The sequence below is a fragment of the Triticum aestivum genome, chromosome 4B (assembly GCF_018294505.1).
Source record: "Triticum aestivum cultivar Chinese Spring chromosome 4B, IWGSC CS RefSeq v2.1, whole genome shotgun sequence".
Lineage (NCBI taxonomy): Eukaryota > Viridiplantae > Streptophyta > Magnoliopsida > Poales > Poaceae > Triticum > Triticum aestivum.
The window spans coordinates 645,307,150-645,333,893 of record NC_057804.1 but is presented as its reverse complement, the minus strand read 5'-3'; the positions used below and the strand labels follow the sequence as shown (position 1 = coordinate 645,333,893).

At 44.8% G+C, this 26,744-nt stretch overlaps 2 protein-coding genes and 3 long non-coding RNA genes across 6 annotated transcripts; 2 read left to right on the top strand and 3 right to left on the bottom strand.

The window, feature by feature from the left end:
• The first annotated feature begins 5,928 nt into the window (after positions 1-5,928).
• Positions 5,929-8,303, top strand: LOC123093826 (vacuolar protein 8). The gene has a single exon (XM_044515880.1). It carries the CDS (start codon positions 6,407-6,409, stop codon positions 8,102-8,104), a length of 1,698 nt encoding a protein of 565 aa, XP_044371815.1. The 5' UTR covers positions 5,929-6,406; the 3' UTR covers positions 8,105-8,303.
• Positions 8,304-9,105: 802 nt separating this feature from the next.
• On the bottom strand, positions 9,106-11,876 carry LOC123089577 (uncharacterized). Of its 2 annotated transcripts, none has more exons than XR_006442328.1 (3): positions 11,788-11,876; positions 11,502-11,672; positions 9,106-9,995 (listed from the first exon to the last, which is right to left on the bottom strand). XR_006442328.1 is itself a non-coding variant. In XM_044511219.1 (3 exons), exons 2-3 carry the CDS (start codon positions 11,654-11,656, stop codon positions 9,414-9,416), a joined length of 666 nt encoding a protein of 221 aa, XP_044367154.1. In that variant the 5' UTR covers positions 11,657-11,672; positions 11,788-11,876; the 3' UTR covers positions 9,106-9,413. The 2 variants fall into 2 exon arrangements, 1 of the variants encoding a protein (XP_044367154.1); XM_044511219.1 differs by having other exon boundaries at positions 11,573-11,672.
• Positions 11,877-11,900: 24 nt separating this feature from the next.
• Positions 11,901-15,308, bottom strand: LOC123089576 (uncharacterized). The gene is made up of 4 exons (XR_006442327.1): positions 15,247-15,308; positions 15,060-15,126; positions 13,492-13,579; positions 11,901-12,047 (listed from the first exon to the last, which is right to left on the bottom strand). It is a non-coding gene; the product is annotated as an uncharacterized lncRNA (long non-coding RNA).
• A 570-nt stretch (positions 15,309-15,878) lies between these two features.
• Positions 15,879-16,585, bottom strand: LOC123089575 (uncharacterized). The gene is made up of 3 exons (XR_006442326.1): positions 16,425-16,585; positions 16,266-16,343; positions 15,879-16,154 (listed from the first exon to the last, which is right to left on the bottom strand). It is a non-coding gene; the product is annotated as an uncharacterized lncRNA (long non-coding RNA).
• A 1,592-nt stretch (positions 16,586-18,177) lies between these two features.
• On the top strand, positions 18,178-21,815 carry LOC123089574 (uncharacterized). Its single transcript, XR_006442325.1, has 3 exons — positions 18,178-18,581; positions 18,804-18,969; positions 19,152-21,815. It is a non-coding gene; the product is annotated as an uncharacterized lncRNA (long non-coding RNA).
• Positions 21,816-26,744: the final 4,929 nt, after the last annotated feature.

Below are 26,744 nucleotides of genomic sequence, written 5' to 3'. Positions count from 1 at the left end.
TGACTTTCTCTAGCCAGTTTTCATATTGTATCTTGCCTAATGTTATTATTATCATATCTTGTAAGGTTGATTCAGTCCCCTGCTGAGTATCCCATTGTACAAAGGGAAGATTATTAGCCAGGCACGTGTCTATCACGAACGAAGGACAATTAATGAGCTTCTCAGTATGGTACGTAGCCAGCCATTTAGAGTATTTGCTTAATCTGGTGATGTGTGCTGTTTGTAGTCCCTTCCTGGGCTCCTAACTAATCTGCATAGATACTATTATTAGTATTTTGTGCTAAAATATAATTAGTGCCCGATAAACTCTGCTTTCTGTTTCTGCCGTTTTCCCTTTGGACCTTCAACATTCCTGAGACATAGTTGTGCCGGCATGTAGTCAAGGTACCAAAAATGTGACACTCTATTTCCTCTTATGAACTAAGTTTGATTGCTGTGAGGATTAATTTGGGTAGAACTGATACCTCTTCTCGCTTAGATGTCATAGTAAAAGTATTGGGTTCTGATAACATAGTTCCAGTTGCATGTGTATCAGTGGTGAGTTTTTTCTTCACTGATTTTATGTGTTCCCATTTTGGCTTGGTTTCACTTCTGAAACCATATATGTTCTTAAGAGGAAACAGAGTGTCACATTATTGTTGCTAAAATACATATAAGAACAGATTCATTGTCCCATCTGTGTAGCATGGATGTTTGTTCGTTAACACAAGCGGTTATTGTCACATTTGTTGCTTCTAATGATTTTTGTTGTAATACTAATTAGATTTCTAATTCTCTTGAAGCAAGAAGAGTATTTTGATGGAGCACAATTTATGAAGGTAAGCTTACTTGTGTAATTCAAAAACCTGAAACTTCTTAGCAGTAACTCAATTATTACGTAGCACTTGATTTTCTTCGTCTCCAACTGTATTCTGTTTTTTGACACTCGTGTTCCATTTTTCTTATTCATGCTTGCAATATTTTTAGTCTTTATGATTTTGTATAGCCAATGTGCACACTATCCATTGTAGGCATCTACTACCTTTGTTGTGGTGATTTCTGCTATAATGTGCATGGACACCAGAACCACGTTCCCTATCATGGCATGGTGCTTAACATCATCATGTAGTTCCATTTGTTGTACTTGAGGGGCTCCAAAAGTTTGCGTTTTCAAATGTTACCTCATTTTTTTCTCACATTTGTGTTGTTTCTCAAGTTTTAATTTTTTAAAATAAAGGGATAAAGGGCTATAGAAATTTATGTATTTAGCTCCAATAAATGAGAACAAATGACAACAAGTAGAGTAGTCTGTTTAGTTTCTATTTGTTTCATGTGCTTTCAGATGGTGTTTTTGACTTATTCACTTTCTTTTTGTTTCTATATTATTTGTTTGGCAACTAGCACACCATCTTGGGCTGCAGTGGTTTGTGAATTCTACTTAGAGTTACAAAAAAATGATGAATAAGAGAAACCAAGTCAATTATGCGATTCAGTTGTGTCTTTCTGCATAGTGTAATAATTTATTTTTTGATCCAGTGATTGTGTTTGTGGCTTGGTTTTTATTTTTTCAGAAAGGCACAAATAGGATTAACTCTTATCTAATCAAATTTTAATCGCTTCACACATATACATGCTTATTTTCTGCTAATGGTATGTACTGTCACATCCTTTTACTCCAAGTTGAAATTCAGTTTATATTTTTCAATATGTATTCTAAAAAACATGTTCTGTTTGGCATCATACTATCACTCAACTTAATCGATTAACCCAATTTAAAATCTCAGCGAGATGGTGGTTGTTCACCCTGACAGTTGGTTTAATTCTGGTTGACATGCTCAGTTGCTCCACATTTGTTAGATATTAAATAGTCCGGTTCTTCTTACTGTAAAGTTTGGCAATTTAAAAATCTTTATGGATGTTTGCTTTATTAGTTGTATCAGATGTTCTCCTGCTTAGTCTAAATCAGACAGGGACTTTAAACATATTCAGTTTAAATAATGACAGGCTTTTGACTTTCTTTATCTCCTTCTGTTATGACTAATAATGTTTTGCTTAATTAAATGTCATATATGTATTTAAAGTTTTCAACTTTATTCATGTTCTTGTGTATTGCTTATACTTTCCCAGGATAACAAGATGGTTTCTGGCAAACAATTATCAGGAACTTCAGCTAGGTATGAGGCACAATAAAGGTGGCAATAAGATGTGTGGGCAATTATTTGTGTTTTCGTGACCATGCTAATGAAGGTGGAGCATTGAGGCACATTTGGCCTCCGCGACATACACGGCGTCATCTATAACTGCCTCGGCCTCCATGTCAGCCTCCCTGCTTCACTACCGCAAAAGGGTATAACTCCAGTTCTCATTCTTATACATAGTTCTTACAATATAGATCGATGATATATGATGCTTCCATGGTAAGATAAAGGAATGACTGATGCTATTTCCTGGCCTATGGTTGTTGACTACTATTTTTTATTGCCGCGGTTTATTGTTTGTCATCTAAAAACTGATTCAGATGGATACAGGGGTCTTTTTATTTGCATCTGATCGAGATGCTTTGTTCCTGATTCATATTTGTTTGTCCATGATCTTCAGGTTTGCAGCGTTGTGTGGTGATTGCCCTGCCCCTGGCCAATATCGATGCTCATAGGAGTGATCTTTGGCTATGGAGGCGTAGCTTTGGATGGTCTACGACAGTGTCTGGTTTCTCTGCTGGCTCTGATTATGTCACGTCATGTTGGTTGGCATACATTTATTTCTGTATTTGGCACTTCTGGTTGGCTGATGTTGTTATGTTGTCCATGCAAACACAATACTTATGTTGGTGTCTACGATAGACTTTTGTTGTTCTACTGCATGTACCGTGTTCGTCTAGAAGATGAAGGGGATGGATGCAAACTTATGTATGCAATGCCAGGATGATCATGGTAGCTTATGTGATTGTCGCTGGTCTTCTGTATGAACGGTTTGCTTCGATATTTTTGTGTTATTTTCTCCCCTGATGCACTACTGAATGCTTCTCCTATATGCACAAATGACCTGGTCTAATTATTATGAATCCTATGTACTCATAATCCTATTCTATCAATGTTGCATTTCCTGTAATACATCAAGTATCTATCCTTTGTGTCTACATAACCTGGATTATTGCTTGCTGTTGCTACATATTTGATATGAAATGCCCATCAGAATTGACAGCCATCATAACTATCTAAATATTCCTCTGGCACCTCATAGGTATCATGCTATGTTGTATTTTGCTTTGTTAGCGGGTTGGGTATGGCTGCACCTGGTGGGGGTGTGGCAAGCTGCACTTATTTATTGTTTTGAACAATTCATGAGCTCAAATATCTGATGAATTATTTTCAGCGTCGAACATTGCACTACTATATTGTTTTGGATTTCGTGGCTCAAAACAGCTATATCAGAGGTTTGATCATTGAGCTTTTTTTAATTAATTCCTTGATACATTTCCATCCTGATATAGTCTTTGCATTTCCATCCTTAATACACACACACACACAAACACACACACACGCGCGCACACACACACAAGGGAGTTGGGTTTCGGCAAGTAGCACCTCTTTGGTTAAGTTGTCATGTTACATGTGCTAAACTTGCTTTCCTACTAATGCATCATGCGGTTTGATCTTCACTACTTGGCCATATCGATTGGACCGGCACCCTCGCGCCAAGGCGCGTTGCCGTTCTAGTGTGTTTGCATGGCCGCATTCGTGATAGTAAGCCACGTGATGAGCATTTTGAGATGTCTGAGCTCGGAGGATATGTTCATGGGTTGGGTGCAGGCTGACATAGCCACATTGCATGTTTGTTAAGACGTCTCTGGATTAATTCATTTGGACCATCCATCCACACTATAGTATACGTAGCACTCACGCAGCCTTTAAGCAGCCAGCCGGCCGGTGCCATTGAGCCAATTGAGCTCGTTGCATCGACGCGGCGCGTTTTAATGGCCGTTGCTGCCGTGCTGCCGCTGCCATGCCCGGTGGGCGTTGGACGTCCAAGCATGCATGCATGCATGCATGGCCCAAGCACATTCAACGGCCTATCCTGTCATCCAGGCAAATGGCGATGGACTTGCACGTACGTTCAGGCAGGTTAAGTTGTTTAGGTTGTGCGTACGTTGTTTTCGCTTGGGTTGCGTTGTTTTGTTTGGCCATCTTCCAAGCCAAGCATGCGGCTGCTTTTGCAGCCGTGTTTTCTTGGTCTTGGCTTGCTTCAATCCATATCGTCGTAACCTTTTTGGAGGCGCCGCCTTAAAGCTCACGGTTCGTTATATGCGGCTTCATTTTTTCACGGTGGCGTGTTCACGGTGGAGGTCCTCGATTGCTCTTGTAGTGTTAGGGATGGTGTTGCTGCGCTCAGCGCCTATGTATCCCGCCTTGGGTGTATGCATGTGTTGTTGTGGAGTGTGTTTGTACTTGAGCTGTGGTTGATCTATGCTTTATATATAAAGCGGGGCGAAAGCCTTTTTTATAGTTCGAGAAGGAGAAGAGTCTCTCGTCTCGGGTAACTACAGTGCACCTCAAGATAAGATAAGTGTCGACGAGTTATTTTACTTACGATGGACGTTTGCGCTTGGATCACGCTGACCGACGCAGACAGGAGTCGTTCTTCATTGACCACAAACCAGCGCGCCTTTCTCTGCGGCAGCAGGGGCAAAGGCGTCATTCCACGCGAGGCAGGCGTCGTATCCTCGCGTTCAGTCAGGCACCGTCGACGTTGGGGCACGCACGGCACGGGCGTCTCGGTATTGGAAAAAATTCCAGAGCGACAGGCAGCAGAAGCCTTGGGCTTCCCGTCCGTCCGACCGGTCGTTTCTCGCGCAAGGATCCAAAAATCGCCCGGGCCCGATGGCGCGGGCTCGGCTTTGCACGCCCACGCGCACTCGAGTGGCCCAAGCCCGGCCCTGATCCAACCGACGACCAGCGGGCGGAAGGAACCCCGACGACTGCTTCGTGCTCGCGAAAGGCAGCAGGTGGCAACGAAGGCGCCGGGCGGCGCATGTGCCCGCGGGGTCACCGCACCGGGGTGGTAGTAGACTTGAGCAGCGAGATATGTGGCGTGGCGGTCAATGATGGGGTCATGAGTTTTAAGGCTGGGCCAGGCCCATGATCATCTGGCCGGCAGACGCTTTTGCACCGCCTGCCTGCCTGCCTACTCCGTCGCCCCTCTTGTAAAATCTTGTAAAAAGGACGACGACGCGCCATCGTCGGGTCAAAAATATTCCAGCCCCTTCGGTCGTTCGCTTTTCGTGTAAAGAACGAACGTAGGCCATCTTTTCGCTCGTTAGAATACACCAAAGTTGCATGCATGCAGCAGCGCCAGCCCAGTCCGCGTGCCAAGCCGCAAAACCTTTCTCGTCTAGCAAAGATAGACAGCAACCGCTTACTTTCTTTCCCTGTAATTCGCTGCATGCATGCATGCTCTCCGAATGAAAAGCTTATGTTTACTCATAGCCTTACCTAGTTAGTACTCTAAGGGGCTGTTTGGTTCTAGACCTAACCATGGCACACTTTGCCATACAATTTTACCACACTTGGCTAAGGTTAGTTCTTCAAAATGAGAGCCACAAGTTGGCAAGCCTAAAGGAATTTTGCCACACTTTTTGAGTGTATGAGATGTGGAACCCTAGTGTGGCTTGCCTAAGGTGAGCAGTTGTCTGCGAGTGGTGTCCTTTTTTTCTTTTCTTTTCTGAAGAAGTAGAACACTGTTTGCAAGTGGTGTCTGTTGAGACTGTGCCCCTCTCCTCTCCTCTCCTTGGGCAAGCACCACGAGCGCCACCAGTAACATGCCCCCGATCCCGACCGGCTAAAATAATAGTACAAGCGAAATTTCTTTCGGTCACACCTCCACTCCGCCTTGCCTTTCGTGCCCGTCATTCGTCTCATTCCCTCGAGTCCACGACCCCCGCACTGTCTGTCCCAAGTCTCTTAACCACTTCCCACTAACCACCACCATCATCAAGAACACAAAACAACAGCGTCCGTCAAACCAACGTGAACTCCGACCCGACACGGCCCTCTTTCTACCAACCCACACATCTCTTCTCTTCCCAGCCCAACTGAGATCGATCTCGATCGAGTAGAGTAGAAATAGTTTGGATTTTGGTATCTTGGCTTGGCGTGCCGCTCATGGCCGCCCGTATCTCCCCACGATAGCCGCTGCCGCTGCCGCGACGCCAATGGCTGCCTAAACGAAAGCGACGGCCGCCGCTACTAGTTTTCGCTTAAAGAAACAGTGGCCAGGGAGGGAGATCATCGTATTCGTAGACGATTCCTCCTCCTTCCCCTGCTCCCTTCCTCCTCATGCGCTTGTTCCCTCCCGCCTTTACCACTGGTACCAGCGGACGACGACCATTCTCCAGATCACGCACGGGCCTCCGCTCTCCAGGTGACCGGCCATGAGCGTGCGGGGCGACCCGGCGGCGGCGGCTGCTCCCGGGGAGGAGACGGCGGAGGAGCTGCTGGCGCGCGTGAGGGGCATGGTGCAGGCGGCGGTGGGCGCCGCCACGGCCGCGGAGGGGTTCCCGGGCCGGTGGAAGGCGATCGCGGCCAAGCTGGGCGCGCTCCCGGCGCGCCTGTCCGACCTGTCCAGCCACCCCTGCTTCGCCCGGAACGCGCTCTGCCGCGAGCTGCTGCACTCCGTGGCCGCCACGCTCGCCGACGCGGCGGAGCTCGCGGCGCGGTGCCGGGGCCCGCCCAGGGACGGCAAGCTGCAGACGCAGAGCGCCATCGACGCCCTCGGCGCCCGGCTCGATGTCAACCTCCGCGACTGCGCGCTGCTCGTCCGGACCGGCGTGCTCTCCGACTCCGACGCCTCCGCCGTCGCCGCCCCGGCCACGGCGCAGGCGGACGTGCGGGAGCTGCTCGCGCGGCTGCAGATCGGGCACGCCGACGCCAAGACCCGCGCGGTGGACGGGCTGCTCGACGCGCTCAACCGGGACGAGAAGAGTGTCGTGTCGCTGCTCGGCCGCGCCAACGTGTCCGCGCTGGTCCAGCTGCTCACGGCGCCGGCGCCCAAGGCGCGGGAGAAGGCCGCCATGGTGATTTGCCGGCTCGCCGAGTCGGGAGGCGGCGCCTGCGAGGGGCTGCTGGTGTCGGAGGGCGCGCTGCCGCCGCTCATCCGGCTGGCCGAGTCCGGCAGCAGCCTCGTCGGCCGCGAGAAGGCCGTGCTCACGCTGCAGCGCCTCTCCGCGTCCCCCGACGTCGCGCGCGCCATCGCCGGCCACGGCGGCGTGCGCCCGCTCATCGAGATCTGCCAGACGGGGGACTCCGTGTCCCAGTCCGCGGCAGCCGGCGCGCTCAAGAACCTCTCCGCGGCGCCCGAGGCGCGGCAAGCGCTGGCCGACGAAGGCATCGTCCGCGTCATGGTCAGCCTGCTGGACTACGGCACCGTGCTAGGCTCCAAGGAGCACGCCGCCGACTGCCTGCAGAACCTCACGACGGGCGGCGACAGCTTCCGGCGCGCCGTGGCGCACGACGGCGGGCTGCGCAGCCTGCTCCTCTACCTGGACGCGCCGTCGCCGCAGGAGTCCGCGGTGCGCGCGCTGGGGAACATGGTGGACGCCATCTCCCCCGACACCATCGTCTCGCTCGGCGTGCTCCCGCGGCTGGCGCACGCGCTCAGGGTCGGCTCGGCCGGCGCGCAGCAGGCGGCGGCCGCGGCGATCTGCAGGATCGCCGCCAGCGGCAGCAAGGACATGAAGCGGCTGGTGGGGGAGCACGGCTGCATCCCGCTGCTGGTGCGGATGCTGGAGGCCAAGTCGGGCGGCGCGCGGGAGGTGGCGGCGCAGGCGGTGGCGAGCCTGGCGGCGGGGCACCCGGGCAACGCGCGGGAGGTGCGGAGGGACGAGAGGAGCGTGCCGAGCCTGGTGCAGCTGCTGGAGCCGAGCCCGGCGAACACGGCGAGGAAGTACGCCATCGCGTGCCTGGCGACGCTGTCGCCGGCGAAGCGGTGCAAGAAGCTGATGGTCTCGCACGGCGCCATCGGGTACCTGAAGAAGCTGTCGGACATGGAGGTCGCCGGCGCCCGGGACCTGCTGGAGCGGCTGGAGGAGCGCGGCAAGCTCCGTAGCATCTTCGGCAGCAAGAACCAGTAAAAAGTAATTAAGTTGTCTCGTTTTGCTGTATAGAAATCGCTATGTTAGGTGAATATATTCGTTGTAATACTATATATGTTTTGTGATGGCCTGATGCTGGGTATGCTGGGCAGTTCAGGAGCTTCTACTAATAACCTCGTACACTTTACAGTGCAGCTAAGTTAAATTAAATGAATAAAGATGGTATATATTCCTGCGAGTAATTCGTGTACACTTTACAGTGCCATTTTGGCATATCTTGAAAAGAAAAAAATATTCGCAAAAAAAAGGGGACACGGCTATCTAGAATATTTGTTCTGTGTGCAACGCACTACTTGGTTTGTACTTTCGTTGTCACTTGGTTGCCCATTTGTGAGTTCGATTTTGCTGTACGTATCTTTGCCAACCAAACAATACTTCCGGGAGAAGATGACACGCACATTGGGCGGTTCTCTGTACACTTGTGCTGTTGTATGGCTCCGAAGCCTGTACTTGTCCATAAAAAAATCCACATGGAAACGTGGGACGACCGATCTTGGCCCGCTTTCACATGAGCTCCGTAACATGTTCTGTCGTGCGTTTGCCGTTGCCCATTTGGTACTGAACCCAGTAGGATCCATGATCCATCGATCATTGTTCATGAAGTTGGAACATTTGTTTTTCGGGAGCCAGTACTGTATAGGATCTATCTTTAGGTGGGGTCAATAAGATCAATCTCTTTGAAGGTACAAAACATATTCAAAACCGCTGAAAATGTTTGAAGACATTTTTTCTCGAATATGCACGAGTGTGCATATCTTTACCTAATAACTAGATGACTCGTTGCGCCAATGGCGCAAAGGCCGAATGTAAGCTAATCGGTGTGAGAGTATGCTCTAACCTATTATTGTTCAAAAAGAATAGCTTATATACATTGGTTGAATGTGTACAGGATCGATTGGGAAATCTTAATATGAGCTTGTAAGTGCTGCAGATATGATCACAGGGAATGTTTGATGCAAACATTAGTGTGAAAGCATGGATAAAAGGAAAGGTTGTTTTCTTCGGTCATAGTGTTGTGAAACAACAGTAGAAGAGGAGACCTTCACATATATACAATAAGCGATGGTAAACCGCTCTTGACTATACAGACAACAATAAAATCTAAAGATCGTAAACTACATCATAGACTACTTTTCACCATAGAGGCAGCAAGGGAGGACTAAAGTCTATACATATCTTGTTGGGAGTAGTCCAAAATGGGAAAGATGCTGGTCTGATAGATATGAAACAAAAGGTGGTTGTTGCGGTAACCGATGAAGCACGCTATCCAGGATACATTCAGCAAAGTTTACCAGAAACTGTTTCTGGTTGCTTCAAGGCGCTGCTCAAACTTCATAGCAATGTAGCGTAGCCTTTGCGTCAGTCCTTCGATGCTTGCAAGAGCTGTTTTCATAACTCCTTTGGTGTTGTCCTGACCTTTCAGGTGGCGAGCAGCTGTTGTGTTTTCTATCCGGGCAGAATATGAGTTCATGTACCTGACAGCGTAGTAGCATGTTTTGCGCAGCTTCTTGATTGTCTCATTGGATGAAGTCAACCATTTGACCAGGTGCGTCACTTGATTTTCTAGCCTCTTGACATGGGTGTAGTGGTAGCCCCTCATTTCTTTGCCATATGCATTCTCCATGAATCTAATAGCCTCCATAGCAGCACTGTCTTCTGCATCTTCATAGCTATCTAAGATTGCACCTGGTATAGAACTCGGGACAAGTGAACCATCTAGCAATTCCAAAGTAGAAATGAAAGTCACTGTCACACGATTCTTTCCGCCTGGGTATATTTTGTGCTGGTAAGTTGCAGGGGGCAGCTTTAGAGCTTGCAGCATGAGGCCAAAGATGTGAGCATAAGGAATCACTATCAGGTAGTCATTATCCTGTAGGGACAAAGCAAGGGTAAATTTTTTTTCTCAGAAAATAATAGCTGAACCAATAGATGAGAAGTGCTAAAAGCTGCTAGCCTAATTAACCTAATAGCGGAACATTAATCCCTCAATTTAGCAAATAATTGAAGATATACCGCAACCATATAGATCTAATAGCAGCAGTCTTAACCAATGACAATAAATAAACTACCACTATTTTCTCCCGTAAATAAACTGCAAATAATTAACATAAGCATTAAATCCGTCACCCAAATTAACTTAATAGGTTAACACTTATCTTTCTCTAATGAAATAAATAACATCATGCATCACCGCAAGACAGTATAAATTTCACACTCAAAATCTAATCAAAACTGCATCTTGTGCCATTTATGACACTTGGATCAACATTTAAGGGAATAACAATAGATCACTGTCAAGTGGGAATGTTTTACTGAATTTCAACTTATATGATAAAATTATTAGGCAAGCTTTGAAAATAAGTTTATAAGCTTTCAGAATCCTATCCGCAAGCACATGAAGATAGTAGAAGAAATTGACTTAATTTCATGATCAAAATAGGCAGATTAGGGAAATGATTCTAGAATAGAAGAACATAATAGCAAAATATAATTTTACATTTGTGCATTATAAGTACTGAAGGCTAAATATTGCAACGATTTGCATTTGGTTTTCAAATATTTCACATAGAAAGAACAAATAATTATGTAGTTATCATCTACAGCTATAGAGACAGATCCTTCTCAAATCTCTGTTATCACGAAGATTTCAAGAAAGCAAATGGATTGAAAAAACAAAGAACTGAAACAAAAAACATGGCATACGAAATAAAATAAACCAATATCTTGCATTTGAGAAATAGTGATTCCCTTAGTTATTTGAAATGGGGTAGTATCAAGCCTTACGTACAGTAAGCCTTGTTTATCCTTATAAAATGTATATCAAACAATTTCCAGCTATGTACATGAAAGAAAAATACACCTAAAGAATTTCATAAACCGGTCTACGGGTCGCATATCTCTAGAATTACTCAATCTGGAATACTGGACACGAGAAAGCAAATTGTATTGTTCAGTTCTTATCAAGCCAGGAAGAAAATACGAGGTGAAATTCATATATACAAAGTTCAGTAAACACGCCGGTAAGGTTAGATGCAAGAATCAAATTTTGTGCTATGGAGACGAGAAATGAGCGATGATTACAGAAAACAATCAGCAAGAACTTCATAAAGGCTACGAACTCATCATGGAAACCTGCCCAGCGCATGTTTAACAAATTTTGTAGTATATACAGCTAGGTCTAGTTTAAATTAAGAATGAACACGAATACATATATAATCTCACAATTACTACAGGTGGAATGCAGATCCGGAGAAGAAAAGGTGTCATGTTCAGGAAAATCACAAATTAGGGGCCAATAACGTAGGAAAGTCACAAATTAGGGGCCAATAACGTGAGTAAGAGAGGGGGGGCAGGAGGAGGCAGGAGGAGGAGGTACGTGAGTAAGAGAGGGGGAGCAGGAGGCTATCTCTACGATGAATGGAGTATAACAGGTTTTTAGAATATTACATTGGGCACAGGCGTTCCTGTCCTTGACGCTATTGATCCTGGGGAACCCTCGTCACAGACGATACCAATGTCCATGTCCTCCATGCGTGAGCTTCTGGATCTGAGATTGAAGAGGATACTACAGTCAGGAGAAAGGAAATAGAGAAGGAGATTGGAAAGCAAGGATGAATCAGAAGGAAATAGAGAAAGAGATTGTATAGCAAGTGATGAATCACCTCTTTCTGTACCAGGGGCTGATGGATCGTTGGTGGAGCCACGCCGGTCAGTAGGGATATTGTTGGTTACTGTTTCTGTTCATGGTTATTGTTTCTCCTGGAACAATGTGTGCTAAATGATAGTGCTATATCCCTTGAGTGGAAGGTGGTCGCTGCCAGGTAGGGCATGCCTCTTCCTTGCTTAGCATACAAGCAACATCCACCTTCAGGGCCTGATGCATAAGAAATGGCCTCTCAAGAACCATATCCATTCAAGTAGGCTGTAAAGGGAAAGAAAGATAAAGATAAACGATTAACAATGTTGATATCATGAAGCAAGACATGTGGAAACAGAAGCAAATGTGTCACATATTGAAGAAAAGTATTTTAACCATTAAGATGGGTACAGAAGCTAATATCGCGCTTATTATTACACAACTGATTAAGTATAAATAAGTGAAGCATTGGTTGGTGTACAATATTAGCATGTAGGCCTAGGATATGGTTCCATTCTTAGTCCATCTGGAGCAGCAAGTATAGTTATTATCTCTAGCATATCTTGCTTTTCAGACCATCTGCAGATGCCCATATAGTTAAAAGGCCAAATGACCAAAATACAAATTCAGATGAGGAGATATTAGCAAATAAATGCTTAGCATTACAGATAGTACATAACAATCAAATTTTTGCTACTGAAGTGCATGTCCTTTTCTCTGAAATTAATGGTCGGGTGGAACATATATATTCACCAAGTATATCCACTCTTCTCAGACCAAGACTACACAATGAGGTATCATCTGTTTCCTAATTACACTGTAACCTGAAATCTGTGTGCATATGCACATGGGCATATCCATTTTATTCCTAATAGGAAAATATGCCAAAACATCGGTCACTTTCTCTTTTGAGCTGGAAAGACTGATCACTTGGTTAATATGCATGCAGACGCCTCTAATCTAAATAGAGGAACTGAAAAATCCTTCACTATGATTTTATTAACTATATACATATACATTCCAGTCAAGCGCCTTTCTAGAAAATGACATGCTTAGCAGTGATTTTCTTAAATATGCACCACCAAATATTAAAAGGTAGAATAATATCATCATCCTTTTAGTTCCCATCCATATGGAGGAGCATAAAGATAGCAAAAATGTTAGTACTGTATGCACCTTTTACTAAAGTATCACCTTCATAGCTAGCAAGAAAAAACGGAGCTTGGAAGTTCTGAATCTTTTGTTGATCACAACAATGGTGTGAGCTGATTGGATAAGAATATAACAAATATTTGCTATCTTCATCTCCAGAGAGAGAACATATTCACATGATAAATTAGCAGCCAATTGTCCAAACTTAAATACAGAATGCAATGCGAAGAACTGCCCACCTAATCATTGCCAACTACATCGCCAGCAGTATATTGAGAGAAATCATCAAATCTGGCCAGAACAAAAGGTTCCCATGTAGCTAGCTTAATTAGTATATGTCCAAAATATTGTTTCCAAAAAGAAACATGAGTTACAGTTTAGTAGGACCGAGAAGGATTCAAGATTATAAAAGGAGCTGGGATACACATTCTTATTAAAATTATTGGTTCTGATCTGTGTAGCTTTCAAGGAGCTACCAATCAATCCATATGTCCATCAATGCAATACTTTCAGAAGGGCACCACTCAATCCATTTGAGCATCTCCTTTTTGCATTAATAGAAGAGGAGCTAGCATACCTGTAGATGGGTTGGTGATGGTGAGGTCGCCAGCAAGTAGACCTAGCTGCAGAGGACACCGCCTCCCCCGCACTGTACTGCGTCAAACCTGGAAGTGCATATATTAAAGCAAGAGTTTATCTACCACATAAGAAAGCACATACATAAAAGCAGCAACAATTGAGTTGGGCACACACGAACATTGACAAAGCAAATAAGGAGAAGGCATGCGACTGGCTACCGAAAATAGAGAAAACCACACAAGCATGGATATGAATACATAAATAAATATACACATGGCGACCCAACCTTGAGTCGCAGAACCTCTTTTCCTCCAGTCATGCCAGTGCCTTGAGAATTATTTGTCTTCGTACACATGCTAGCGGTTACACTCGACACTTGTTTAAAAGCAGAGAATGACATGTACATGAGTGAACGACATGATGGCCTTGATGGAAAATGAAACGTACACAGCAAATCATCCTCCCTTGAAGCCAATACAAAAACGACGGTCTCACTCATTTGACCCGAATAATGAACACAACATATTTATGCACGAAGAAATAGTTTTTTGCTACAAATAGATGAATGAAAGTAAATAAGAATATTTTGTCTTGTAAGCAAAAAAAAAACTCTAGACAAACACAACCAAAATGTACGCACTGAAGCATAAGATTTCCTCGGCACAACACACCTAAAAAATGTTGGCGCATGAGAAGCTACTTCCTATATGAACACATAAGAAACCAATCATCATGCATTCTGAATCTAATTCCAATGCATACAAAATGCACACCTGATCATCAACCAAGTTCTTTAGGTAAATCAGTTACTTTGAATGAGCGTACACATTTGAGTTATCTTAGCTGCTCAAGGCCTGAACCAAACAGTGATTACCGCTATTAATCCATACATACAACAATAATCATAGCTTGAGTGCTTAGCTGCGTACCACCCATGTACATGGTTAGAAAACTGCAATGCTTACAATTTTAAGGACCCATCACCCATATAAAAGGAAATGAACCTTCAGAATGTGATATTACTTGTTTCTTCTCTCTCAGTAAAACAACTCATGGCTTTTCTCTTGAGGAGAAAGGGGGGTCAGCTAGGAGGGAGGTCGAGGAGGAGGGACGGTCGCGTGCTGTCATGGGCGTGGGTGGGGAAGCTAGGTTTTTAGTCGCTGCCAGCTCACTCGCTCGCTCGCTGCACTATTCATAGCCTACGTGGATGGCTTGGTTCTGCCTAGCACCCCTTTTAAATTATTACAAAGACGACATTGCCTAGCATGATTCAGAATCCAAACAAAATAATTTTGAAATTCACCATCAAATGTAAAATTTCTTATGATTACCAAAATGAAAACATCATATAATGCATCTTCTGTAAAGCAAAGAAACCACACATATATCTTTTTCCTTGAAACTGAATGATCCTTAGCACCAGCCCAAAACAACATTCTACTATCAAAATCCACAAATTAGTAAAAGAAACATTTGCATCACATTTTTACTACCTGTACAAACATGCCTTGCCAAAGTTGAAACATAAGTAAATCAAAAGTATTTTTCTCAGACTCACACACACACCTTTTAACTGCGGACAAGAAGGGTGATGCCTCAAAAAACTTCCAAAGATCCTAAAACCTCCAATTTTCTGGACAAAATAAAGAAACAGTAACTGATTAAAATCCTATTCAAAAATTCCTAGCTAATTATCAGATCATGAATAAGATTGTAACATCCTGGGTGCCAATAATCACCGAGGAAAAATCACCTGAACTGACCATACATAGTCTGTGAAGCAAGAGTGAGCACGTGATTGCTGGAGCTACTTGATAGCGATGGTGCCTGCTGCTCCTGTACCACACTGACAGCTCGAACATCCAGGCATAGCCGAGGGAGAGCCGCTGCTTTAGCACGAGCACACGTTAATTAAAAGGATAAACTCAAATCCCTAACAAGAACTTTCTTTTAGAACAAACTCAGAGGGGACTGAATTGGAACAAACTGAAAGTGGCTGGAAGAGGTAAATCACCTTGGACCGGTGCTTAGATCGCCAGAATTAGAATTAGAACACTTCATTGATTTGTAAGGGGAGTCGTGATGCTTTTGCTTTGGTACCAGTTGCTTCTTTCCAACATCAGACTCCTGTTTATTAGTTAGTGATCGACACATTATAGGTTGTATGTTCCTTCCTAAGTTGAGAATTTCATACCTCTTCCCTGCAATAACACAATAGATCAATATTCAGGTGAAGCTATTACTTACAGTTTCACAATTTGATTTTTTTCCTATTTATGTTATCCAATGTTGCATTTGGAGAAGTTAAAAGTCAAGATGATATCTAGAATGGTGCAGACCTGATAGTAAGCTAATAGTTCAATCTCAAATTTTCAAGCAAAGTAACATCACTTAAACTGAATGTGGATTGTTCAGATAGTCCATATCAGCATCACTGCTTTCATTCATCAAGAAAAGCTAGTACAGAGCCATTATGCCTCCATGAAGTTTGCACCTGGCATCCTGGTAGCATCCAAGACTGGAAGTGACACCGACGTTGACCGAGAAGCATTCAAGATTATAAAAGGAGTTGGGATATACATTTTTATTGAAGTTCTTGGCTGCTGAGATGTGTATCTTTCAGGTGGGTACCACTCAATCCATATGTCCATCCCTACAATACTACAGCAGAAAGACAAAATTTAAAACTATATCTCATTGGCTACTCTCCAGATTTGAGCTTCTCCTTTTGTGCATTTGCATCAAAGAAGAGAAGAGGAGGAGCTAGCATACCTACAGATGGGCTGGTGACGGTGAAGTAGCCCGCAAGTACACGCAACTCTGACACGGGAAGCCGGCTCCTCCACGCTGCTGAGACATGGGAAACAATAAAGTAATAAGTCTCAATGGACGACCACTATTTTGAGCAGGTTTGCAGAGCGAAAGACGAACTTGGTTTTACAGGTGCTTTTCTTGAACAGTTCTACACAGGGAATGAAGATACTCGAGTGGTTCGCGATGCTTATGGCAGTTCGCGATGCTTACTTGGACTGCACAGGGAAAATTAAGAAGGATTTAAAGGCAAGCATAAAGAACCCATATATAATACAAACTGAGACACATGGTTACCGTTGGCATCTTCAGTGGCATCTGGTTCTTCTTGTATAACTGTCACTTTCTGCAAGCAAGGAGTAAAGTTGTCAACATGATATATTTCTTGGTGCTTTAGTTGGGATCGTTAATTGGAAAGCATGAGTATATTTATAAATCTGAAACTTGCTCAAGTGATTTTGATTCACAAGTTTTATAATTAAGCACGGGTTCACATTATCTAGAGACTCAGAGTTAGATTTTAGGCTATATCTATGGCACACAATACTGTATCTTGTATGCATAGGACTATTATTTTGCGTATTTCCATCGAAGATTCTATTTGTGCAGACTTTTTGTACATATATATTTGTTCACCAACCATTTATTTTCTGTTGAAACGAAGGTAATACTTGATTATCAACTTTTCAAATCTATATCATTGTTTTGCTACAACATAGCATAGTGAGGCATTGCTAGCTAGAATCCTAATTCGCATATCAAGAGGGATAAAGGGGAGGATGGTAGGAACGCTAGAGATTGCAATTAGCCACATCAAATACATCAACGTACATGTTCCTGCCAGTGGCCTACCAAGTAGAGCGAAGACAAACCTGAGTTGGAACAGGCTGCAGGTTGGAGTCGGTACGGTGGCGGCCTCTCGCAAGGAGATCCATGGATCGAATCCCCGTGCGCCCCTGCTCGCTTGAGGAGGCGGATCCGCCACTCCTCTCAGCCGGACTGGGAGGAGGAAGATGCGGCTAGTCGAGGCCCGGCCATGGAAGGAGAACCACCTGGTTTCTCTTGCCCGCCTCCCGATCTGTTGCCTCCTCGTCCGATCTGTTGCCTCCTCGTCCACATCGCGTGGTCTGGCTGTGCTGGTTGGGTGAGGAGGCAAAGAGAGGAGGAGATGTTGGAGGCGGGGGAGACAGGCGGCCGAGAGGGAGGAGAAGCAGCGGCGGTGGCGGTGGCATGGAGAAGAGGAGCGGGATGGGAAGAGACGAGAGAGAGAAAGGGGGTGAGGAGGGAGATATTTCTATCTGGCGCTGGTTTAGCGGGTACCATAGGAGCGTCGCTTTTCTCTTCGCGTGGTGCGCTGCACCCCACGCGTGGCGCGGTTCGGTGGACTTTTTTTTCCTCGCGTGGTACCGTGTACTGGTGGCATCGGTTGTGCCTACGAGTCCATGAGGCTTTATATATATTATATATATGTTAGATAAAGAGAATTGGGTTTCTGTCGTCCGTCATGGTTGTTTTGCAAAAAAGCCCCTCGGTTTACAGGAAATCAACCCGCAGTCCTCATCATAACTCAGCCCGAACCGGTACGGCGGAGAAAAAAAAACTAGCCCGGCCACCCGCACGACCCTGCCTCCCAATCACATCTCCTCCGCGCGCTGCCGCCTCCTGCCCCGCCCCGCCTCACCGGGCGCCGCCGGCCACCACCGCCGCTGAGCCGCCGTTCGTCGCCAGCACCCGCGGATCTGGCCGCCCCTCAACTTCCCATTCGGCTGCACCTCCCAGAGCCGCCGCCCCGTGCGAAGCTCCACCGCTGGAGGATCTCCTCCGCCTGGATCCACATCCCCATGGCCGGAACGGGACTTCCTCGAGCCCCCCCCGGATGCATGCTGTTGCTGGTGGAGTTGGAGCACGCCGGCGCTCCGGCCGCCCTCTTCCTCCCTGTTCCCTCCCATCCCTCCTACTACAGCCAGGGCTGTAGCCGCCCTCTTCTCTCCCCGTACCCCTCTTCCTCCCTGTTCCTTCCCACCCCTTCTCCCGCAGGCTCCAGCTGTGGTGGTGGGGGTGAGCAGCTGCCGTCCGGTGGCCTGGGGAGTGAGGAGGGCGCCGTTCTAAAGCACGAGAGCTCGGCGCATGGCGACAGTATAGATCGGCTACAGCGGCGGCGACGGCCCAACGGCGAAAGGGGATGGCTGCATGATGATCTTGTTCTGATCAATTCTGAAATATGAATGGAGGACTACTATGGGTCGCTGTTGAGGATGCTGGGTTACCTGACAGTAGGTATGCTATTTCAGAATTATTGGTTGGACGTACAGTCTCAAGTCTCAACCTAGCAAGAACACTTTCATGCTGATACATTTTTTTGTCTGAAAAAATATTTAGTCCTTTTTGTCTTGGAACAATAGAAATTCTGCAATTGTCGTGCTACAACACATGCCTTACAATTTCTTCACTGCAATCTTATGCTACAACATATGTCTTATGTATTTCACTTTGTATCAGTTTACTTGCCAGATTTTAGATTGGAGCTTAGCATGAACTGAAGAGAGGATACTTCAACATGTATGTGCTGAAAGGCAAATTAATTTGGAAGTTTATTGTAACTGGTACACAGTATTGGCATTAAAAGCGCGAGCGCTGTGAGGGAAGCCAAGCAAGTTCCTGCTAGGTAAAAAAAAGGTGTCAAAACTTTTGTTTCTTAAGTCACCTCAAAGAGATGTGTGTTTTATACTTCTTTTTGTATAAGGATGTGCTCAGCGACACATCAAATTCTTAACATGAGCTTTATCTAGATGATTTTGATTTATAAGTTGTTCAAAAATAATACTGACTGCAGTTGTCTTACTCCAGATCGTGAAGAAATACACTTTGTCTTATGAGATCATCCTGATTGTCATCAAAAGCAAAGGTCCCTAAACAAGCAAATTGCATTTATGTGCTCTGACATCTTCGTGTTACTTTTAGTGGAAAGCAGTACAAAGTGTCAATTTCACATGCCAATACTAATTATTCACCTAGCTTATGCAAATTATCCAGCATTTTCCGTTCAGATATGATCTGCTGCAAACACCATAAGTCACCACTCACCAGCACATGACCGTTCCCTCTAGAACTTTGACCGTCGTGTCATTTGATGGAGAAAGAACAAGATGGCCGAGCGACAAACTGAACAACGCCGGAAAGCTGCAACAAACGAGTGGTGGCAGCGCATACACTTGTTGAGCTGTGGAGGCACCCATTAGCCACCCACCCACCCATGGAACAGAGATTGATATATTGAAGTTTGTAATGGCTAATGGCCAAACATATGAATCTGTTCTTGATACTCCTTTTCCCTTTTCTTAATATCATCACATAAAAATTAGAAGCTTTCTAACATATGCATATTTCAGGTTTCAGAAGAGGTAGAGAAAGAGTTGTTCAGACAATTCAGTGCAGAAGCAACACCTCCAAGGTGAGAAATATGTTTCTGTTTAGCCTTCTTTGCTAGCTGTGTTCCTCTGTTTTTTTTACTGAACTGTGCTCCTCTGTTTGGATGATTATTGGAGAGAAAGAGAGATGATATGGAGACCACGAGTATGTGTGTATGGATCGGGGAGTGGTAGATTTTGGGCCAAATACATTATAACCGGCAACCAACTTGATAAACAGATTCATTACCCTCTCCTTTGAAATGAATTTTTGCTTGGAACATTTCTTATTTCTTTATCTGTTAGTGCTTGATTCTATCTCTGCTCTGTCTGAGGCCATCGGCGCCGATGTGACCGAGGTGGAGGCGACCAGCAAGAGGGAGGCTAGCGCGACCAATTTCCTCGAGCTGTTCAACTTATTAGTCCTTGCAATTCCAAATTCACATAGGTATGTAGGCTGTAACGGCACCGCTGTAGCCATCGCTGCCTTCTCCAATCCTTGGTAGCAGATTAATGCATAGTAGGTGAGTGCTTCAGGCTGTAGATTTGGCTCGCTTCCTGAGTACCTCATGTCTCATGTGGTTAAAGCTATGCGAGTAATTATGAAGGCTTGATCACCAGGAAACATCCATGTCAATTATGTGTTTGCTGAATTTCCTTAAGCATATGGGATTCAGTTGTTTGATGAATTGCCCCCAAATGGTTTTGATGAATTTCCTTAAGTAGGCTTCTTTTCATAGTTAATTTCAGTAGATCTTGCTTTATCTGTACACATGAATGTAAGGATCTGTACAATTTGTTGATGGTTTGGCAAGTAATGTAAATCTTCCAATTGACGATTCTCTAGGATTCTATAGTCTAAGTTTCTCTCTTTCCATCCCTGTAGGGTTATCCTGGTTTCGTTAGCGTCATAACTCTCAGTGAATATAAGTCCATTGTTTCCTTTTTATTGGTATGTGAGAAAAGTGGATGTGCATGCCTCCATTCAAACAAAGACTGAATCTTACTGTAAAGCAAATTCAAACCCATTGAGACTAGCTTTTCCAAGACTTAAATTATTGAGAGTGTCACTTTCATACATCATGATTGGTGCTACAGTTATACTTAACATACAAAAACATTCATATCTTGCTGGAAGCTGTGCTTCTCTACTTTATACATGTTTTTTGATGTGCAATGCTGCCACTTACTACATTGCCTGCCACATGCTCCGACGAATGTCTCAGTTATGTAGCGAATAACGTGATTTGAACAAAATTATTACGAGCTTTGCTATTTTCACACGGATGGGTTCATGGATTAAGGTTTCCTATTTTTCCTTTGTATTGTCATGGCCACAAAACTGCTATTAGTTACTTACACATTTAAACTCATTTCTACTCATAATGCGTACATTACTTGGAGAAGGAACTGCCTTCCAAGCTAAACGATTTCTGTCTTACAGACATCCAAAAAATCTTCAACCCTCATTGTATATAATATATTATAAATCTTCAACTCTCACTGTATAATTATTTTGCGGGGTAACTCTCATTGTATAATAAAATTATATATCTTCAACCTCAATGTATAATAAAATTACAATCTTCAGGGTTCTGTAATGTTCTTTTAGAGCACGTGAAACGCGTGCCATATTTTCATAGAAGGCTAATGGTTGACAATCCATATTTTGTGCTCTTATATTTGGTTTCATTTGATTGTTGAAATATAAGTACACTATAAACCTAACTATAGGTACTAAACCTAGCCCATGCTTGATTATAAGTTTATAACACACATTATTACTATTGAAAGCTATATTAAATCCTAAATTTGACTCTTCTGATAATGAAATGAAGGTGAGGAATGTCATCTTTCTTTGGCAGAAGAAATTATGTTTCAGTTTTGATTTTATTTTTTAATGTTCTATATGTATTTTTATTCTTATGCTTGATTTAAAAAGAACATCTGATCAGAAATGCTTATATCTTAACTTAATCGACAAATCAAAGAACACATTCATTTCTAAGCCGTTTTCCAAAGATTGGCTAGCTGAAATCACAATTCTCCTTCATGTTATTCCTGAACACACATTCCCATCGCTTTGCATATTGGATTGGGATGTCATTTATTTTCTCCCGTTGCAACGCACGGGCCTTTTTGCTAGAAAAATGCATAGAATCTAAATATGATATTATTTTAGCTGTTAAATATTTTTAAAATATTATTTTTAGTGTAAATTTAATATATAGTGCACGATCCGTTTTTCTTTCGTACCAACGATGACCCGACTTGCAAGTAAACACCCATTAAAACCAGATTAAGAGAAAAGAAAACATTGATAACCATGCATGCACACCTTGACACCTATGAAAAATCTCGCGGGTAAAACAACGTATTTCTCATCTTATTCTGAGCGAGTGTGCTTGCGTGCGAGAAAGAGACGCCTTAGGACTGACCACATTCAAACACGTTTTTGTTGTGTCAGCACGTCGCCAACCCAAATGTGATGCCATGTGAAAATAAAGGACATGGACCTATTAGAGTCTTGAATCATGATTATTGGGTTAAGAGCGTGTGTTATTTTTTTCTCCCGTTGCAACGCACAGGCTCTTTTCCTAGTCATATATTAAAGAAGGAAAGGCATAGATGCCTCCACCAGTCAATTACAAGCGTGGCGATTGCTCACACATATGTACACACCACTCCACCTAGTACACAGATACTACTACTCCCTACTAATCCACCTCGTTAAACCCGCAAACACGAAGTCAACATTTCCTTTCATAAGTCCCGAACGTGCCCAAGTCCTTCCTTCCGCCTCTATTCTACGCATGAGCTGGTGAAGCGATGGCAGCTCTCCATCAAACACCACCGCGTTCCGATGCTTCCACAGCTCCCATAGTGCCAATAGTAGGATAGCATGCAGATCTTTTGTGCCCATCATATTCAACCATTGCTTCGTACATAGCCAAGATTTTAGTGAATCTTGCGGCGTTGGTGTCCACTCCGGCTTCACCAACGCCGTGCAGACCGCCTCCCACATCGTTCTGGCGAAGACACATGTTAGCAGCACATGGTCTATTGTCTCCTCCTCTTGGTCACAAAGTGGGCACTTGTCCTGGTGCGGCAACCCTCTTCTAGCAAGCCTGTCTGACGTCCAACATCTGTTGCGCAAAGCCAGCCACGTAAAGAACTTGCATTGCGACGGAGCTCTTGATTTCCACGTTAACTCTGCACTCGGAATCACCTCCCGGCCCCAAAACTTTGCAGCGTACGCTGATCGCACAGAATATTGCCCACTTGCTTCCCAGGACCAAGTGAAAACGTCCTGCCCAGTCTCCATAGGTTCCCATGCCTGCACTCTTTGCCAAAGCTCCAAGAACTCCTGCAATGCATTTGGGTCCAGGTCAGGGTTGATGCAGGAAGCCCAAGAGCCATTCGGCATCACCTGCCCTAGCCGGCTCATCCTCCTAACACGGCTTGGGACCAAGCTGTAGATGGTCGGTGCTACTTCCTGAATCCTCCGCTCATCAAGCCATCTATCCTCCCAGAAAAGCGCGTCCACACCATCATGCGGCGTGCACCTTGTTGCCGCTTGAAAGATTTGCATCGAGTCCCTAGGCACTTTGATCTGAAACTCACTCCACGGTCTATCATTGTCCGTCCTTTGCAGCCAAGGCCATCTAGCTTGCATTGCCACATTCAACCATCTCAGGTTGGGCAACCCAAGGCCTCCTGCCCATTTAGGGGCACACACCACATCCCAAGCAACCGCACAGTTTCCACCATTTGCTTCCCCTTTCCCACACCACAAGAAACCTCGACACACCTTATTCATGGCTGTCACTGTCTTGATAGGAAGATCCAATGCCATCATAGCATGTATGGGCATCGCACATAGAACAGATTGCACCAATGTAAGCCTACCACTTTTAGGCATGAGGGAAGCCTTCCACTTTGGCAGCTGATTTGCCATTTGATCCACCAGATATTGTAGCTGTGTTGCTGATTGCTTTCTTATGGACAAAGGCAGCCCAAGGTAACGCACCGGGAAAGCTCCCACTGGACAGCCAAGCTCCTCACTCGCCATAGCTATGCATTGTTCCGAACACCGTATCGGAAGGGCAACTGACTTCCTCATGTTTATGCGCAAGCCTGACGCCTCACCAAAGATATCAAAGATGCATTTGCAGATTGCAAGATCCATTGGTTCTGGCTTGCTAAACAGGACTACATCATCCGCAAAGAATGAGAGCCTCTTCTTCATGCACGATGGCCCCAACGACTGCAAAAAAAACCCTGCTGGCTGCCCACTCGAAAAGCCTGTGAAGTGGCTCCATGGTGAGGATGAATAGCATCGGTGAAATAGGGTCCCCCTGGCGCAACCCCTTGCAGTTGAAAATTGTGCGACCCGGGTCACCATTCAACATTATCCTGGTGGTGGACATTGCCAAAATCCCACACACCCAAGATCTCCACCTCGAACTGAACCCAAACCGCTCCAAAACTTCCAAGAGAAAAGGCCATTGAACCGAGTCAAACGCTTTCGAAATGTCGAGCTTCAAAAGAACAGCGGGGTTCTTCAAAGCATGCAAACGACGAGCCATGCTCTGGACTAACATGAAGTTGTCGTGCAACGATCTACCTTTGACAAACGCACTTTGATGGTTCCCAACAAGTTTTGGCAGCTCCACCACAAGCCGGGAGGCTAGAACCTTCTCAAAGATCTTAATAGCTCCATGCACAAGATTGATAGGCCGGAAGTCTCCCACATCCAATGCCCCATCCTTCTTGGGCAGGAGAGGAACCAGCGATTTGTTGATTGTGGCCATTCCTCTCACATCTCCATTATAAAAGCATGCCATAGCTGCCATGAAATCATCCCGAATGATATGCCAACACGTGGCATAGAAACGCCCCGTGAAACCGTCCGGCCCTGGTGCTTTGTCTTGTGGCATCGATTTTAGGACCTTCTCAACTTCTTCGTTGGTAAATGTCACCTCAAGATGCTCAAGATCAAGTTGCGGTAGCTGAAGAGCCTCTAGGTTTAGCGCATGTGTCCTTGCAGCACAGAAGCCAAAAGCTTGTCCAAAATAATCATCCACAGTGTCCGCCACTTCTTCCTGACCTGTGAACAGGTTGCCATTTTGTCGCACAACCCGAATAGCATTCTTTCTTTGCCTATGACTTGCTTGTTGATGGAACAGTCTTGTGTTGCCATCTCCTTCGCGCAAGTGTAACATGCGAGACCGCTGCCTAGCGATGGACCATTCCAGAGAACACAGGCCTAGCAGTTTCCTCTTCAAACACTTGCGGAGCTCCACTTCCGCGGCCGACAGAGATCTGGTGTCCATGGCAACATCCAGTCTGTGAATCACCTCCAATGCTATACGTATTTGCAGTTTCACATTACCAATCTACCGATCGCTCCACTTTTGGAGAGCCATGGCCGTTGCTCTTAGCTTGTTGTGAAGTGTAAGATATACATTAGATGCCACAGGCTCCGAGTTCCATGCCACTTGAACCGTCTCCATAAATCCCTCCGCCTTAACCCAGAAGGATTCAAACTTGAAGCGCTTACGAACGTATGATATACAATCTAAATAAGTTTCAGCTCCTAATTCAAACTACACATTTTTTTCCACAATGGAATTCGAATTACAGAAAAGATAAAATCGGATATGAGTAGTGTCAAATACGATTCACCCAAAGCTGACACTATTATTCATAGTCGAATTTGTCTTTTTCGAATCTCTTACTGTAGATTAAGTTTTGATCTGATTTTTTTTTGAGTTGTAGACATGCCCTGCAGGTATCTTGTAAATTTTCTTCGGAAATTTTTGTACTGTCTAAATATGAAAATTTGAGGTTGATCCTCCGATCTCACCTAAAAGGCAAATCCTATACTAGTCTCCCGCTTGTTTTTTTCCGGAACTGCATGCTTGAGGGCTCAATCAATTGTTAGTAGAGAAAGAGCGCTGCTATACAGACGACAGATTTGGACGATCAGCGGATCATTCGACCAATCACGCACAAGATACATCACGAAAATCACTGGTAAGAAAAACTCATCAAGGCCAACCATATATGGATTATCTGCCATCAAAATACCACCTTCGTCGTCACCGCATCACAGGCGATACTAGAGGACCCCCCCCCCCGTTGGAAATATGCCCTAGAGGCAATAATAAAAGTATTATTATTATATTTCCTTGTTCATGATAATTGTCTTTTATTCATGCTATAACTGTATTATCCGGAAATCGTAATACACGTGTGAATACATAGACCACAATATGTCCCTAGTGAGCCTCTAGTTGACTAGCTCGTTGTGATCAACAGATAGTCATGGTTTCCTGGCTATGGACATTGGATGTCGTTGATAACGGGATCACATCATTAGGAGAATGATGTGATGGACAAGACCCAATCCTAAGCATAGCACAAAGATCGTGTAGTTCGTTTGCTAGAGCTTTGCCAATGTCAAGTATCTCTTCCTTCGACCATGAGATCGTGTAACTCCTGGATACCGTAGGAGTGCTTTGGGTGTATCAAACGTCACAACGTAACTGGGTGACTATAAAGGTGCACTACAGGTATCTCCGAAAGTATCTATTGTTTTATGCGGATCGAGACTGGGATTTGTCACTCCGTGTAAACGGAGAGGTATCTCTGGGCCCACTCGGTAGGACATCATCATATGCGCAATGTGACCAAGGAGTTGATCACGGGATGATGTGTTACGGAACGAGTAAAGTGACTTGCCGGTAACGAGATTGAACAAGGTATTGGATACCGACGATCGAATCTCGGGCAAGTAACATACCGATAGACAAAGGGAATTGTATACGGGATCGATTGAGTCCTTGACATCGTGGTTCATCCGATGAGATCATCGTGGAACATGTGGGAGCCATCATGGGTATCCAGATCCCGCTGTTGGTTATTGACCGGAGAACGTCTCGGTCATGTCTGCATGTCTCCCGAACCCGTAGGGTCTACACACTTAAGGTTCGATGACGCTAGGGTTATAAACGAAGCTTGTATGTGG